Consider the following 18,255-nt stretch of genomic DNA (forward strand, 5'->3'; position numbering starts at 1 on the left):
TGTGTGTCTTGAATTTCTCTATTTTTTAAAAATATCTATGTTTTTAATTTAAGTTAAGCTGTCAGGTATATCGACGATGTTCTTTAAGATATCATGGCGTTCATTCAGTCATTTGCTTTTACTCAATGTGTGGGATTTTGTCTTATGCCAGTAGGAGTATATCTATATGTAGAAATGTAATTACAAGACAGGGAGCATACACATGTAAATATTAATTTCTTTGGGGGCTGTGTAGAACCATTAGAACATAAAGTTCAAATATTGTGCTTTCCTGTCTCCCACAGGTGGATACCCTTCGTCATGTTATCAATCAGACGGGCGGATACAGTGATCCCTTGGGAGGGAATACACTGTACAGTCCACATCACCTAAATGTAAGTACCTGTAATGCATGTGTACCTGTAATGTGCCGATTCCCATGAGTCAGGAGGGGTGAAGTCTTCATCGCCAATGTAGTGTATAGGAAAGTCTTCATGCTTCATCTATTTATATAATATATCTGTGTGTTGGTGCTGAATCAATCCATGTAGCAGAAATATATTTGTTCTCTAGTCCACAAAATATTTATTCAATTCAAAATTCTTATATACTTCCAGAGACGGAACTAGCGGGCTGTGGGCCCCGGTTCAGAGAAGGAAGAAGAAGGTAACCGAGGCCCACAGCCCGCTAGTTCCCCATTGCAGTGGGCCCCAGTGCACCGCACCTGCCACTATATACTTCTATACTGGTAGTTCTACCACTATATACTTCTATACTGGTAGTTCTACCACTATATACTTCTATACTGGTAGTTCTACCACTATATACTTCTATACTGGTAGTTCTACCACTATATACTTCTATACTGGTAGTTCTACCACTATATACTTCTATACTGGTAGTTCTACCACTATATACTTCTATACTGGGAGTTCTACCACTATATACTTCTATACTGGTAGTTCTACCACTATATACTTCTATACTGGGAGTTCTGCCACTATATACTTCTGTACTGGTAGTTCTACCACTATATACTTCAATACTGGTAGTTCTACCACTATATACTTCTATACTGGGAGTTCTGCCACTATATACTTCTGTACTGATAGTTCTACCACTATATACTTCTATACTGGGAGTTCTACCACTATATACTTCTATACTGGTAGTTCTACCACTATATACTTCTATACTGGGAGTTCTGCTACTATATACTTCTATACTGGTAGTTCTACCACTATATACTTCTATACTTGTAGTTCTACCACTATATACTTCAATACTGGTAGTTCTACCACTATATACTTCTATACTGGGAGTTCTGCCACTATATACTTCTGTACTGGTAGTTCTACCACTATATACTTCTATACTGGGAGTTCTACCACTATATACTTCTATACTGGTAGTTCTACCACTATATACTTCTATACTGGGAGTTCTGCCACTATATACTTCTATACTTGTAGTTCTACCACTATATACTTCAATACTGGTAGTTCTACCACTATATACTTCAATACTGGTAGTTCTACCACTATATACTTCTATACTGGTAGTTCTACCACTATATACTTCTATACTGGGAGTTCTACCACTATATACTTCTATACTGGGAGTTCTACCACTATACACTTCTATACTTGTAGTTCTACCACTATATACTTCTATACTGGTAGTTCTACCACTATATACTTCTATACTTGTAGTTCTACCACTATATACTTCTATACTTGTAGTTCTACCACTATATACTTCTATACTGGTAGTTCTACCACTATATACTTCTATACTGGTAGTTCTACCACTATATACTTCTATACTGGGAGTTCTGCCACTATATACTTCTATACTGGGAGTTCTGCCACTATATCCTTCTATACTGGGAGTTCTGCCACTATATACTTCTGTACTGGTAGTTCTACCACTATATACTTCTATACTTGTAGTTCTATCACTATATACTTCTATACTGGTAGTTATACCACTGTATACTTCTATACTGGGAGTTCTGCCACTATATACTTCTATACTGGGAGTTCTGCCACTATATACTTCTATACTGGGAGTTCTGCCACTATATACTTCTATACTGGGAGTTCTACCACTATAAACTTCTATACTGGTAGTTCTGACACTATATACTTCTATACTGGGAGTTCTGCAACTATATACTTCTATAGTTGTAGTTCTACCACTATATACTTCTATACTGGGAGTTCTGCCACTATACACTTCTATACTGGGAGTTCTGCCACTATATACTTCTATACTTGTAGTTCTACCACTATATACTTCTATACTGGTAGTTCTACCACTGTATACTTCTATACTGGTAGTTCTGCCACTGTATACTTCTATACTGAGAGTTCTGCCACTATATACTTCTATACTGGGAGTTCTGCCACTATATACTTCTATACTGGGAGTTCTGCCACTATATACTTCTAAACATCTTATTTAAAAAAAAAGGCCTGTGTGTATGGTATCATTGGGCACACTGACAGCTGTTTCATAGCACAACTGATAAAGCTACGAATTGTATGTTGTAGCGTGTTTTCAGTGCAAGGATTTCTTCCTTACATGTATAATATCGTCTGATCACATCTGTGTGACCACAGTTGTTTTAAGCATAAAATGATCGGGAAGAAATGCCTACCCATCATCAATTACAGTGTAATTTATGCTACATTGCTTATAGGAGACAAGGTCGCAAGTAACAGATGTTGAGACTGTGATTAGGACCTTTAACAAGTCTTTAAAAGTGTCCATGCACAAGCAGATCTGGCCAAGCATTGAGTCACCTGATCTATATCCAGTTTGGACACACACATGTACTACAGGACCTAATTAGTGACTTGGACCGATGACCACATACATGTCAGATTATGAATTTGGATCAACATCTAAGTAGAGAAGAGTAATGGGTATCACTTTATCACTGGGCCCCCATCATCTCCAGGCTCCAGAACTGTTCCTACCCTTGGCTAGAGGTGTAACTTTATAAAGATCCATGAAAATTGGAAAGCAGGGCACAGGGAGATAACCTGCAATCATTTTACTGTGTAAAAACACATTCAAGGTCAAAGTGAGGGAATTTTAATATAACTGTTAACTGAACATCTATTTTATTATTATTATTTATATCCAAAAAGACAATATTTTTCCCAGCATTGTTATACTTGTAGTTTGCATATCACAAGCGGAGGACACAGAAGAACTGACTGGTCACATTCTGACTGCAGATACAAACAATTAGATTAGCAAAGTCTAAAACAAACAACATCTAAACAAGTGTTCTGTTGGCCGGTTATGATGTGGGCAACATAGAGTACACTTCATGGAGGAATGATACTCATTATCTTTGTGTGCTTGGGGTACAACTAGCATAATCATAATGAGACTGACTTACAGGTGCAGCATGGTTCTCTTTTGCTATTTGATTAGAGATAGTTGATTTTAGCCACAATAGCCAAAATATTTGGTACAGGTCTCCTGCCTTTACATACTGGCAAGCAGAAGAATGGGCAGATTGAATGACCCATAAGCATAGCAAACTCGTGCTAATGTGCACCTGTTGGATGACCAAGCAACAATGGCGGACACATAACTGTACCAAATGGGGAGGTGGCCTAACAAATTTTGAGACATTCTTTTCATTTGTGAGGGTTGTATTTCTGTGTCCGTTTCAGCACCAGTGAGTATGCAGTGTGCCGTGTTATAAATTGTGTGCATTACACAACAATGGAATTAACAATTTGGCCATTGTTCTACCACCCTCTGTGCTGGTTTTGCAAGCATCATGTGTCCAATGCATCAGATGCACCTTTGCCCCTCCGGCCCACCTCCTTATTACATCAACTAGCCAATTTTTTTTGTGTAACTGCCCTTTATCATTTATTTATTAAACAAATCCGTTAAGCAGAAGGACAAAGTGCATGTATAGCATTTATGTGTCTCATGTAGCCCAGAGAGGTCTGAGCGAGATACATTGATCGTGGGTGTACAATCTCCCCTTAATATGCTTTATATCAACCCACACCAGGCATATAAATAATGCCTGTATGCTTGTCTGAAATACTCTACAAACGCTTGCAAAGGAAGGGAAGAATTCCAAGTTTACATGGGTTCAGGTCAGCAATTAAACCTTGATATTTAAACTTCCAGCCTGCCCGTAATCCTCAATGATATGTGACTTTACAAAAGCCACACTCTATGTGTGCAAAGACACAACATCCCATAGTGAGACTATGACCTAGTGCACACAGTCAGTGACCCGCTATGTGAGGAGTTAAGGAGGATATTAATGGTACTCATCAAAATATGCTAAAAACCTCTATTATCCTTATAGTTCTGTATCAGTGTGCTGTCACTGTCTATAAATACCATCTCGTATCACAGAAGTCAGCTATTCTCTGCTAAACTGTAAAGAGCACTGAAAAGCCGACATTTTGTAAGATCACTTGCTAATAGCCTTGAAAGCTTTCTTCATTGAAAATGTAACAGAGGTTGTTCTCCTTTAATCGTGGGAGACAAGGAACAGAAGATAATATAATAGGAACTTGTAAATGTCATCTGCTTGGGAAATGGCACTGTTATACCTTGCCCTACCTTAGTGCTAAGAGTTCCAACAAACTGATCAGTTATATTAGACATGGTCTGGTTGCTTGTCATCTGAAGAGTAATTTAATGCTTAAACATTTTACCAAATAGAGACCCCCCCCCCCTCCACCTCCAAAAAAACAAAACAAAAACAAGTCAACAATTAATTGCTGAATTAAAATCAGACCCATTCCCAGATTTGAGAGATTTTTCTATTATTGTTCTTGTTTGGTAACCTAAATCCTACCGGTTACTGTAACAATTTGGCCATTGGGCGCATTGTACCATTGAAGTATATTGTTAATGTTTGCTTTCAAATTAGCAGGACAAGCATTATATGTAACATTATGATAGCTCCCGTTGATATTAGCAAACACAAACACACAGAAAAATAAAAAAAATGATGCTGATATATGTCAATATATTTTTTATTAACATTGATATAAAAAAGTATAAATAGAAAATCCTACTTTTGGAATGGGGCGGATTTCCCCTTAAGAACAAAATACAGCTAATTCCAATGTTGTAAGACTGGCTTAGGAAACCTGTAGCTCTCCGAGTACATCAGCCAACAGCCACAGGCAGTCCCTGTTTTTTTTTTAACATAACCTCAAGTTACTGGTTTGCCAGTATGGATAAGTCAAACTACATTTTCAAGTATGCAGTGGCTGTGTGCCCAATGTTTGCTTATTTGCATGTATTTACAATCTTCATCTGTAGCCTGTCTCTTGTACAACTTGCCATTGGGAGAATGCATCAGACTAAAAGAGATCCACAGACATACTCAATGGGTTTTAAATACCGTACCATGCAGCTTTACCACAAAACGAACATAAAAATAATTAACATGTAAAATAACAGTAATATAATGCTCTATCCGGATTTTGCTCTGCTGAATAAATATTTTCTTTCGGCAAAAATCGAACTGACTGCAGCAGAGTACAGGCAGCCGTGTAAAAATCAAGCACAGAATATCTCTCTCTACGTAAACTACTAGAATTGTATTCCCTCCCTCCAAGTGTCAGTCAATATTAACGATTCCCCAAATGATTGAAAATGTTGTGTTGTAGCTGGGAGAGTAGGGAAAGCAGGCAGCCTGGGCAATCATTAAATACACAAATCGTTTGCATTTGAAATATCAAATGGGTTCTTTTTGGGGGGTTATAAATAACTCATAATAACCCACCAGAAAATGTCTGAAAGAAGCTTTTAGTTACAGTGTTCCTTTTTCATTTAAAACATCCCAAAATGCTTCAGAGAGTTTGCTAAATCCTTATCAACATGATAAAATATGAAGCTGTTATTGCCTGCAGCATTATAGCGGACATGAATTCCATCTTTTCTGATGAGGTTTGATAAGGCGCTCTCTTATAATACACAGCGTAATCTCAAACCACCAGAGGAAAGATTAATTTATTTGCAAAGAAAAAAAAAATTGCTGGGGAGAGGGGGGGGGGACGACAAAAATCTAACAGACGTGGGCTCTTCCAGCTGCCTGGCGTGGTAAAAATATTACACATTTGTTGTTTATAAATTAGAATGAAAAGCCATAAAGGACATAGGGGAAAGAGTGATAGGTATTATGAGTGATAGATATTACATATTTGGGGCCTGGCTGTCGGGAACTGAACACATCGCTATAGATCAGAGTCGTAACACATCTCGGCATCACATTTACAAAGCTTAACCCTCTGAGCACCAGAGGGCGTTTAGGTCGAGAAATGAATGGATCGTGCTAATTTGTACAAAAACTTCTGTCAAAGATGCATAGCGCCATTAGAATACCACAAATACATTTCCATGGTTTTCAAGCATTCGTCACAAGTACTGCAACAATTGGAAAAAAACAAAAAATGGACGACATGTGGTCAATGCTGTTATTGTCCGGGCATCTTTTAAGCAATGTGAAAAATGATAAGTTTGAATGAATTTTCAGGGCTTTGTTTTCTTGAGTTTTATGTCTGGCGCACGGCTGCCTGCAGCCCTTGATGATTTTTTTTTTTTAATGCCCCTCCCTTGCTTGAGAATATATATAGACCAGGGGATAAATGTATCAAGCTGAGAGTTTTCCGGCGGGTTTGAAAAGTGGAGATGTTGCCTATAGCAGCCAATCAGATTCTAGCTATCATTTTTTAGAATGTACTACATAAATGATAGCTAGAATCTGATTGGTTTTTCAAACCCGCCGGAAAACTCTCAGCTTCATACATTTACCCCAAGTTGTCTGCCACATTCAACCATGTGGGCACATGCAAACTGCTTAAGGATCACCTGTGGACCGTCTAAAATGTGGTAATCACTGACTTTTACCCTCTTTTCCGTGATCTTGACATCATAGTGTCGGCATAGCGTGTTCACGCGGCTGATTCAGCATAGTAATGATTAAGTGTATGGCAAATTTTTCTCTCTCTTTGACCAACATGACCTGCTGACTAGGTTGTGTAAACACGTCTTGCTGGCACCATATTGCCATAAATCAGGGGCATCGCACGCACTAGTTGTGAAAGGAACTGCGATGGGGCCTTTATGATGGGCTGCGTTCCTTTCAAATTTAATGTCCAGTCTCCTTGAGCCACCAAGGAGAACACGTGAGTCCGCTGAAGAATACCATATCGACCACCACCGCTTTATAACTTAGCTCTTTATTTTAGGGGATTTATAACTCAGGAGCGTTCCCTTGAGGAACTTGGGCAGCTAGGAAAAGGACATGCATAAGAATAGCAATAAATGTAACTAGCAGCTGTTGCTTCATCATGAATGCTAACAGCGATACTGCAAATGTTTTACTTGATTGCTGTTCTGCTTTAGAAAGTAAATATTGTGTATCTATCTTTTTTGCAGGCTAACGGAGGGTGGCATGAGACAGCAACACCTTCCTCCGTCACCTCCCCAACAGAAGGGCCAGGCAGTGTGAACTCTGATACCTCTAACTGAGTGAGCCATCCTCTAGCTGTGTGTGCTTCTCAGCCGTCTGGAGGGACAAAGCATCATTTTAGGTCTTTATTCAATACTACGTGAAGCAGATTCCCAGCTCTAAGGAAGAAGACGCTCGTGCTCAGATAAATCGTCTTCTCCAGCTTGGTGGCGCTGCTTTGCCTGTTTCCAATAAGGACCCACGCAGCCTTTCTGTACCACCCAGCTGAGACGAGCTGCTGGATTCCAGTACATCTTATTTTATTTTTTTTGCGAAATCACCACTTTGAAAGCACTTTATCTAATTGGGCCAAGATCTGAGTTTGAATCAGTGAAATGATCTCCACATCCCATCGGCACTTTTTAATAAACGGCTAAAACTGAAGTAACGAACTAGCAGCTTTAAGGAGAAATGTTTGCATGTCTTCCCAGAAATTCTGGGGTCGCAGCGAAAAGAGACATTTTACAGTTTCCAGACCTCGTCTAACTTTTTTTTTTTATTTGATTGTTTTTCTATAACGCATTGAAAGCGATATTCATCTGTGAAGATGCATTCACTTTTACAGGGAAAAAAATATATACATTTTAGCAATGATTCTAGCGGATGGTCACAATTCATGCCTACGTAGTTTAGTTAAATGTTTATTTATACCATTGAAATACATTTAATTTAAATCTGCCTGTTAACACCGTATATAAATATTGTCATTACATTGTCAATCATATTAATGAGAAACGTCAACAGGCCAAGGGAAATTAGTACGTCCAACAGCCACAGCAGTGATTTTAAATATAGGAAGCCAAGATTTTATCGTGTAGCAAAACAGGAAACATTCTAATAATAATTTTGATTTAGCTGTATCCAATATATCAGGTACAAAGCCTATTGTGCATCAGGCAGGAGGCAGTCATTTATCCCATCCTAACAGACCAAAGAAATAAAAGAAAATAATAATAATAATAAAGTTAGTCACATTATGGGATTTAGAAATTCATTCCACTCACGCACATGTAAAACAAATCGATGTTTATTTAAGAAAATACCCACAATGCATTAGCTCACTATAACTGTGGTGATTTACTTCCTGTTATATTTTCTTTGAGGAATATTTATTAGATTTGGGAATAATTTTTCCCAATAATCCCAATTTATATTAGTAGGTGAATGCATCTTCTACAGATTTTTCTCAAGAAATGCAGTAACAGTTTGCTTCACACTAGCCTCTCCCTGCTTTGTAAATAATCCCTTTCTGCGGCGGAGGATTACGTCGCAGGCGCTCCTGACAGGAAAAAGGGATTCATTCCCCGCCGTGGTGTTTTACAGCAAGGGGTTAAACGCTGTATACTGAATGACACTTCTTGTGGCTGTTGGAAAAAAAAAACCTGTAAATATTGTAGCAAAAGAGAATTTATACATGGTCACCAAGCGAAACAGCTTTATTTACCTCATTGGAACCAACAGACATGTCACGTGTAGTTTAGTATGCCCACCTACTACCTCTGAGTAACACACGTAGTACGTCTAACTTTTTATCATTGTGTAAGTAAAACAGCAGTTTGGGCTGGAGTATGTTGTAATGTATAGCGGTAATGAGTGTGAGATCATTTTCTAATGTCTTTCAGATCATGAAAAGTACATAAACCGCAATAAAACAGGAAAGAAAGGTTCTGTAATACAACAAAAGGACATTGCGTGTAACAAAGTTATATAAATTATGGCCATGAAAATTATAAATATAAGTCCACTTATATGTTAGTGCAGGAACTAGTGAGCTGTGGGCCCCGGTGCAGGGAAGCGGGGAGGAGGGAACCGGGGCCCACATCTCACTAGTTCCGACTCTCTGCATCTGGCATGCAGCGGGCCCCATTACCATCTCACCCGCCTCTAGGTACATTACTTTGCTAGATGACTGTTTATAAGCACGCCCTCTTTTGTACAACTACTGTACTTCATTCTGTGCAATTTTGATTTTCCCTATTGCTTCTACAACACCATTAATATTAATAATTCCTATTAATAACTGCACCTAAAACTTTTACTATAGCTCTTTAGTAACTTGGCCTAAAACTACTAATAATGTCTTATATCTGGCAAAATCAGCCAGTTACATACTTGGTTCCAATATTCCTGCTCAAGCTTTATCCTACAAATGAAATTAAAAAAATGAAAAATCAATAATGGCAAAACAATTCTAAACTATAGCATTTCCATGTCTGTAAGACGTGCCACTGACGACATTAGGACTATATGTTTGCATCTGTTTCTTACAACTATCACTGCTGTGCCATTATTTGTATGTCATCTAAAATTAAAAGTGCAATCCCACATATACTTTTTTTTTTTTTTTATAAATACAAGTTTTATAAATTTTTAACATGAGGCTGAAGGTGATTGTCATTTTCCCAGGAGGTTCTCCTGTAGCTCAGTGTAAATAACTATGTGGGAATATTTATATGGCTACCACTGCAGCAAACAAAAAAGCCCTGGAAACAGTTTGATTCCGCTTGTTCCCAGGAGAGAATAACATGATGGAGATTTACCAATCCGATGTTACCTATCATTTTCTAGAACGTACTAGATACATGGTAGATAGAATCTGATTGGTTGCTTTGAAGAACAACTCCACTTTTCCTTTTTAAAAGGTTTATTAAATTCCCCTCCTGATCTCTTAATCTGAGCCAGTCAGTCACTAAGCTTCTCTGTGGTCATGTGATAGCAGATGAGGGGGGGGGGAGGGAGGCACAGGGTTTTATGCTATGTGCGTTCCAAACCCTCTCTGCTCACTATATCATGTCATGTGATTGTGGTTGCCATGGTTATTGCATGACACTTAATAAACTATATATCATAAATAGCAGCTTTAATCCAAAATAAAGATCTACATGTGCAATACACACAGGTAACCAGCATGATTTGTGCTAAAGTTTGTTAAAGTAACACATCTATGTTAGAGGGGATTGCACCTTTAAATATAATCAAACTTTATAATTCATTTTTTAGATTTTTTATTATAAAAAACATGGGCATGCTGTTTTGTTATGATGCTAATCCTTTTTAGTGTTTTGGTTAGTTTCTTCTTAATAACCTGCTGGTGTCGGGTTAAAACAGAATGTTAGTGATGTCACTGAGGAGGTTTAGGGACATATCTACTAAACTGCGGGTTTGAAAAGTGGAGATGTTACCTGTAGCAACCAATCAGAATCTAGCTGTCATATTGTAGAATGTACTAAATAAATGATAACTAGAATCTGATTGGTTGCTATAGGCAATATCTCCACTTTTTCAAACCCGCAGTTTAGTAAATATCCCCCTTAGTTTCCAGAGATAGCAGCATAAAGAGAGTAGCGGAATCGCAACAAAATATAACAAATAATCAAAACAACATTTTTGTTGGTTAAACAAGTAATATTTCATTTTATACAAAATTTTAAAAAATGTTCTCCTTCAACACTCATCCCTGCTATACAATGCAACATTTTGTTATGGGTGGGGAAAATCTTTACATTTTTTAACACATTCTGCTGCTCTTCACTGATTTTTTGTTTTGTTTTGTTTTCATTCTGATACGTAATGTACATTGTAATCTTTTGGAGATAAAATGAAAATGTATCTTTTAAAATAATAAATAATTATACACTTTATAAAGCTGCTTTTGCAACTTTAAAGCTTACGAGTAAACATGAGGTCTTATGTTGAACACGTAAACAAAAAAATGAAACAGTAAAACTGTTGTATATACTAAGAGACATTTTAAATGTTTTTTCATCTCGTTAAATACACACTAAAAAAACTGTTAAAAAAAATGAAGAAAAAAACATCATTGTAATGCATACAGATTTCAGTATAGGGTGGGATATGTGACGGGAGGGGGGCAACAGGGGGAGGCATTGGGGGCATTTTCTTTTCCTTTTGGTTTGAGTTCATTTTTGTATTGTATGAAGATCTGGCTGGGGTTGATTCACGGGAATACTGATGGTAATGACAATTTGTGGCAGTGATTCAAACGTATTAAAATCCAATCTGTTCAGTGTTTACTTTTTAACTGGATTATACCCCTGGATTGAAGAAAAAAAAACAAAAATGAAAAAAAAAAAAGTCTTCCTTGTGGTAGTTCTATGTAGTTTAAAAAAAATATGAATAAAATGTTTTTGATTTGCCGTGTGAGGTTTTTTTTGTCGATGTTATTGTGCGTACATGTTGTCTCTGTTGTCCTGATATGTTTGCTCTAAGCTGTGTTTGGTGAAGCCTATGAAGAAAGTTACAACAGTACACACAAGTGTTCAACGTAAACACTGGATGGAGCGTGGATACAAGGCATTAGACCATACTGCTTCCATGTCCATGCATTGTTCACATGGAGAGCTTGTGTATACAGCCAGTATTTTCTTCATAGGGTCTAATAAGCCCTACCTGCGGTGCCAGTTGAGGTGAACACTGCTGAGCCCAAAAGCCATAGGCACAGGGGAAGCCCCATGTTTGCAAACCCTAAATAAAATGAGTTCTGTAACCTCACTGTGCATGCACTGGCCCAACACATGCCCAGCAGAGCGAAACGGGGCCTCATTAGCGCATGGACCAGCATCGCTGTGACCCCCTCCCCTCACTGTATGGGTGCTCCGTGGGTACACTGGTGTAGAGAAAACCTACCACCCAGCAACCTGCTCATTAATCAAGTACCATCTAGCGGTGCTTGACACATTGAGATTATCACCTGGATCTAATGTTTTCATAAGATGTTTAAAATTATATTATTTAATCTTGAGAAGGAACAATTTCCAAATAGTTATGAGGCCCATGATCCGTGTTGGCAAAAATAAAACAGCTGGCACACAATGGAACTGGCTACACCTGTCACATTGTGCAACATGTTTCATGGAAAGTTGCATCTGATTTTGACCTGTTGTTCCACATGATCAATGGCAGGTCAAGTCGCCGGTGCAGCCTAGCTTGGCAACACTTCAGTGTTTACTGAAAACAACAATTGGATCAGTGGTGCCAATGCCACTTTGCATCTACAATATAAATTAAGCTGGTTTGCTGCATTTCTCCCTGACTGTCAAATCAATGGTGTTATTTCTGAATTTCTATAAAACATCTTATGTACTACATTTACAAATGTATGTAAAGTTTTTTTTGTTAGAACTAAAGCTTTCTGAGATAAGGCAATCCTCCGTATGCAGTGGTCTACCCACGTGTAAGGCTACTTAAGTCCTCGATTTCCACCTTTACATGGCACTTATAAGTGAATAGTTAGGCATTTAATAATCTCCTTTATTTCCTGCTTTGTGCCTCTGATTTCAGATGTGTTTATAAAGTTTGTGTGCAGTATAGTTATTTTTCCGTCATTGTTCATAGTGTGTTTTGCCAGCCCCCACCTCCTTTACATTGAAGGGGTAGAATGTCAGCAGGGACCACACTGGCGTAATGAACACACAGCCCATCTCGTTTTTTCCCCCCATCACATCTCTCCTGGCCCACAGGCTACAAGCTGTCACTGGCTGATGAGGTTCGTGGCTGGCTCTATCAAGCAGGCCTCCCCCCGCCCGCCACAATTTCTCTCATGCCCGGCGCCCAGGGGGCATCATTAACGCACCCCATCCAGAGGCAGTAGAGAGCTCTCACCCTTTTACGGGACAGAAGTATGGCATTTCCTCAGAACTGGCTGAGGGGTATTAATGTCACACCTCACACTCTGTCATGTGTTAACCCTTTTAAGGCAAGAGCCAGCATACAGGGAAGACAAATTCTCCTCTGCCACTGAAGGGAAACGGTTATTTGGGAAAAAGAAAGTATAGCTGTATAGTAACACATTCTGGACATGACTTGACTTAAACATAAAAATACATAACTTATTCCTATGACTTAACTGTATAGATATGTCTGTGGGAAAGAAACAGCTATCGTCACTACTGATGGGCAGCACAGTGGCTCAGTGGTTAGCACTTCTGCCTCACAGCACTGGGGTCTTGAGTTCGATTCCCGACCATGGCCTTATCTGTGTGGAGTTTGTATGTTCTCCCCGTGTTTGCGTGGGTTTCCTCCGGATGCTCCGATTTCCTCCCACATTCCAAAAACACACTAGTATGTTAATCGGCTGCTATCAAATTGACCCTAGTGTCTGTGTATGTTAGGAAATTTAGACTAAGCTCCAATGGGGCAGGGACTGATGTGAGTGAGTTCTCTGTACAGCACTGCGGAATTAGCGCTATGTAAATGGCTGATGATGATAATATAATTAATGAAATCACTTTATGTAGAGAGTGTGGGTATTAAAGGTCTCAGAGCTGTGACTGAGGAAGGAACACAAGTTGTTTTATTACAAGGTGAAGCTATTTTTTTTTATTATTATTATCTACAATTAGGTGTAGGTTTCTTTATCCCTTAGATAATCTGTGTCATACTGAATTCTAAACATGGAATTAACCAGTTCTACTAGGGGTTAAATTATCTGACATCTCTAGCAATTTAATATGGGTTAATATAAATTATAAGTATATTAAAATTCACTTTCACGATGAGGAATCGTCATTTTCCTTATCGTCTAATTAGTAAGTAGGGGACACTTTATGCCTTGGAATATGTAAGTGATCCTAATGACTACTGAAGTGATGACATCATTACACATATGATTTAAATATCAATTACAGAACCTTAGAAGTATATTTGTATGACTTGCGTATTATATATGGGATAATGCTTCCCGACTGTACAATATAAGGATATTACAAGTCACAGAACGCTGACATTTTCCGATTTGAATTATAATGGCAAAATACATTCAGGGGCATCTGACCTGAGTAGCTTTTGCAATCATGTGCAGGACATCGTGATCATTTTGTATATGCAAACATTGGGTTTATTTGAAAAATCTTTGTAAAACAAAAATAAAAGGGTGGGATACGAAAGTGCTACTACCATAATTGTGACATGAAAATGCAGAATGCTCTAATTCCGACATGTAAAAAGTGCAGATTTACTGAAATAGTTCCACACAACATTTCCGCCAATGTTGGTATAAACGCAGACAGCAGAAGAATCCAGCACAGTGCTGGATGTCACTTTAAATGGCGACCGTTATGACTACCACCAAAATAAATATCTATATATCTATTGAAATTACAGAAAGTTAAAGGCCCTAGGACTGTCCTAATGGGATATGAAATTGATCAAAAAGCTGATTGCAGTCTTTTGAGCTGCTGTGACATCACTGACCCTACCACTGTGCTCGAATCATCCAGCCCGCACACAATGCATTGTTACTGAGCAAGTTTAGGAAGCTGTTGATCAATTTCTACCTGCTAAGTTAGAGAAGAATCTCCTAACGTAGCATTCGGCTGCATTGGGCAGCACGGTGGCTAAGTGGTTAGCACTTCTGCCTCACAGCACTGGGGTCATGAGTTCAATTCCCAACCATGGCCTTATTTGTGTGGAGTTTGTATGTTCTCCCCGTGTTTGCGTGGGTTTCCTCCGGGTGCTCCGGTTTCTTCCCACACTCCAAAAACATACTAGTAGGTTAATTGGCTGCTATCAAAATTGACCCTAGTCTGTCTCTGTCCAACTGTGTGTGTATGTTAGGGAATTTAGACTGTAAGCTCCAATGGGGCAGGGACTGATGTGAATGAGTTCTCTGTACAGCGCTGCGGAATCAGTGGCGCTATATAAATAAATGGTAATGATTGGGGCAAAAACCATCAAAGTAGACAAGTATAAACATTGCAGTTATTTCATGTATATTATTCAGCTAAGACACACAGCCTTTGTTATATATTATTGTCAAGCAGTCCTTTTACCTGCTGTTTAACATTGCTAGTGTTAATTGAACATAATTATTCTATGATTGCCATAGATTTCCTGAATAGTCCTTAAGCAGATCGGGTAGACTTTAACTGACCTAATTGAATCAAGATCGTAGATACATGTTGCAAATAAGGAATTATGCATCAATTAGAATGTCTTTTTCAACTAAACGATCATTTGTGCGTTCTGATGGTGTTGTAAAATGCAACACATTAAAACTGAATTCTTCCTTTTGTGTTACTAGTGCAAAAGATGGTAGTTACTTTGCATACTGTATCTTTTGTCCAGAATGAAATCATCAGTGCAGTCAGTTCCTTGGCTGAGTCTGTTATGTCTTACTATGTCTAGTCTGCTGGAAGTGACCCACACATTCCTGTCTCGTGATATCACTCAGTCTGTCCCAGCTCTGTCTGATTTCAACTGCGTCACTCTGAGAAATGTGTTGCTCTTGGCCCCTTTCTTTCTGCACACAGATATATACAGACATATAATACCCAGAGACATATGAACACCACACATATATCACACAGTAACAGAAGCACTTAACACAATGAATATGTGTTTAACCATAAAGTGGTTATGTTTTACTGGAAAAGCCAGGTAGGGTATTGTTATCTACCTTTCAAGGAGAACTCCAGGTATATATGTATGTATATGTATGTATGTATGTATGTATGTATATATACATATATATATATATATATATATATATATATATATATATATATATATATATATATGGGTTGGGTACGATTTAACTATTCTGACTATGCCGGCATGGAGAAGCCCTACAAAAAAACTCCCAAAATGCTGCACAACCGAATGGAAAATAAACAGACTTACCTTCAAAACGACGTTGGAGATCTCCCGATTGGATCAGCATGATGACAGTAAGTGATTCCAATTGAAGAAGTGATCGGCACTGCAGCCTGACGTCATTGCGACGTCTGTCAATAGAAATTTAAAGCGGCAATGTCAGGTTAAGTGTTTCAACACTTAACCTTAGGGGTCCCGACATTGCCGCTTTAAATTTCTAGTGACAGACGTTGCGATGACGTCAGGCTGCAGTGCCGATCACTTCTTCAATCGGAATCACTTGCTGTCAGCTTGGTACTTTCATCGGAGATCTCCAGCGTTGTCTTGAGGGTAAGTCTGTTTATTTTCCATTCGGTTTCGCAGCAGTTCGGGGGTTTATTGTAGGGCTTGTCCATGTCGGCATAATGGTAATTGTTTTTACGATTACCACCTATATATATATATATATATATATATATATATATATATATCACTCGCTGTCATCATGCTGATCCAATCGGAGATCTCCAGTGGCGTCTTGAAGATAAGTCTGTTTATATTCCATTCGGTTGTGCAGCATTTCAGATTTTTTTTGTAGGGCTTGTCGATGTCGGCATAGTAATAATCGTTTTTACATAACCACACACATATATATATATAGATATAGATATAGATATAGATATATATAGATTTATATATATTAAGCTCCTTGCCACCAACTGGTGAAAGTAATACTACTCGTACTACTGACACCTCCGACACTCGATGCACAACACAAACTGCCTGGATTTTGCACTGCTACGCCTCCATGATCTGCCCAGGAACTGGTGGGTGTTTTGAAGAGGAGAAGTGCGACATTACTTCTCCAACAGTAATATGCTGAAGAGTACAATCCTGGCATCTATGAAATACAGACTTACCATAAAAGCGAGGGAGAACATTGCAGACACGCCGCCTATAAAGTCCGAAAATTCCGGCAGTGTGATTCTGGACTACTCACATCCTTGTCTAGTACAGCACCCATTGTTGCACCGTAAGTTCCCATTGTTGCACTATTAGAAACTTTGCAATTTATACTTATTACCCATTGTTGCACTGTATATTACCATTATTTTATAGTACCACTGTTGCTTTGTATATTACTGTCTGCTGCTAGTTTACATTCTCTTTAGTCACTGTGTACCACACCTCCATTCTCTTCTCATCACTTAGTCCATCCCTTCCCCTCCATGGCCCCTCACTATGGGCTTCCTTTAAGTGCAATCTCCCTCTTTGCGCAATAGCCACCCATCTCTCTCACTATAACTTCATCCTTTTCTCCTTTCTCACCCCTTTTCTCTCTTTCTATCCCCTCCCTCGATTCACACCATGCTTCTTGCTCACGTCCTATACCCATTGTTTCCCCCAGCCCTAGTCTGTGGCCTAAACCCTACTGTCCCCCGCACACCTGTAACCTTGCCAATCTTATTCACATTTCACCACTTCCCACTATCCCACTCTCTTGTGCCATTTGGAATGGCAGATACATCTGTACTAAACTGCCGTCTGTCCACAATCTCTTCATCTCCAATTCTCTCAACCTCCTTGCCATTACCAAAACCTGGCTCTCCTTCTCTGATACAGCTTCCCCCGCTGCTCTCCTATGGGAGCCTTTCTTTCACCCATATCATCAGACCTAAGGACTTTTCTAGGGGTGGTATGGGCTTCCTCCTTTCTCCCAACGTGCACCTTCTGAGTCATCCCTCCCGAGCCTGCCCTTACATTCTCTTCCTTTGAGGTCCACTCCATCCGCCTTTTCACTCCTTCTCATTTCCGTGTCACAGTGTAACGGACTTACCTGTCGCACTTACGCATCCAGCGATCACGTGACCGCTTCCCGGAGGCGGTCACGTGACAGCAACCTAGAGGTGGGGATTTTGAATCCCCGTCAGTACTTAAAGATCACTCTGACACTCGCTGAGTGTCAGAGCAACACTTACCTGTTCCTGGCTCCTATGCTTTGTCTATTGCTGTGCCTTCCAGTCTCCTGTGTCTGCCTGTGTTCTAACCTCTGTCTGTTTGATTATTCTGGCTCTCCAACCCCTGTGTACCGACCCGGCTTGCTGACTATCCCTCTATTCTTGTGACCCGTGTACCGACCCCGGCCTGATTGACTCCGAGTTGCC

At 39.1% G+C, this 18,255-nt stretch overlaps 1 protein-coding gene and 1 long non-coding RNA gene across 3 annotated transcripts in view; both read left to right on the plus strand.

Annotated features, from left to right (window-relative positions):
- The window catches only part of PBX3 (PBX homeobox 3), a 189,774-nt gene extending 178,119 nt beyond the window's left edge, over positions 1–11,655 (plus strand). For both annotated transcript variants that reach the window (XM_075184811.1, XM_075184812.1), the window contains 2 exons: positions 285–374; positions 7,426–11,655. In XM_075184811.1, coding sequence (XP_075040912.1) covers positions 285–374; positions 7,426–7,518 — 183 coding nt within the window. In that variant the 3' untranslated portion in view covers positions 7,519–11,655. The remainder of the gene's footprint in view (positions 1–284; positions 375–7,425) is intronic.
- Positions 1–18,255, plus strand: part of LOC142100912 (uncharacterized) — a 448,536-nt gene that overhangs the window by 204,962 nt on the left and 225,319 nt on the right. The gene's annotated exons all lie outside the window — the stretch shown is intronic.

Source organism: Mixophyes fleayi, chromosome 9 (genome assembly GCF_038048845.1).
Source record: "Mixophyes fleayi isolate aMixFle1 chromosome 9, aMixFle1.hap1, whole genome shotgun sequence".
NCBI classification, from domain to species: Eukaryota; Metazoa; Chordata; class Amphibia; order Anura; family Limnodynastidae; genus Mixophyes; species Mixophyes fleayi.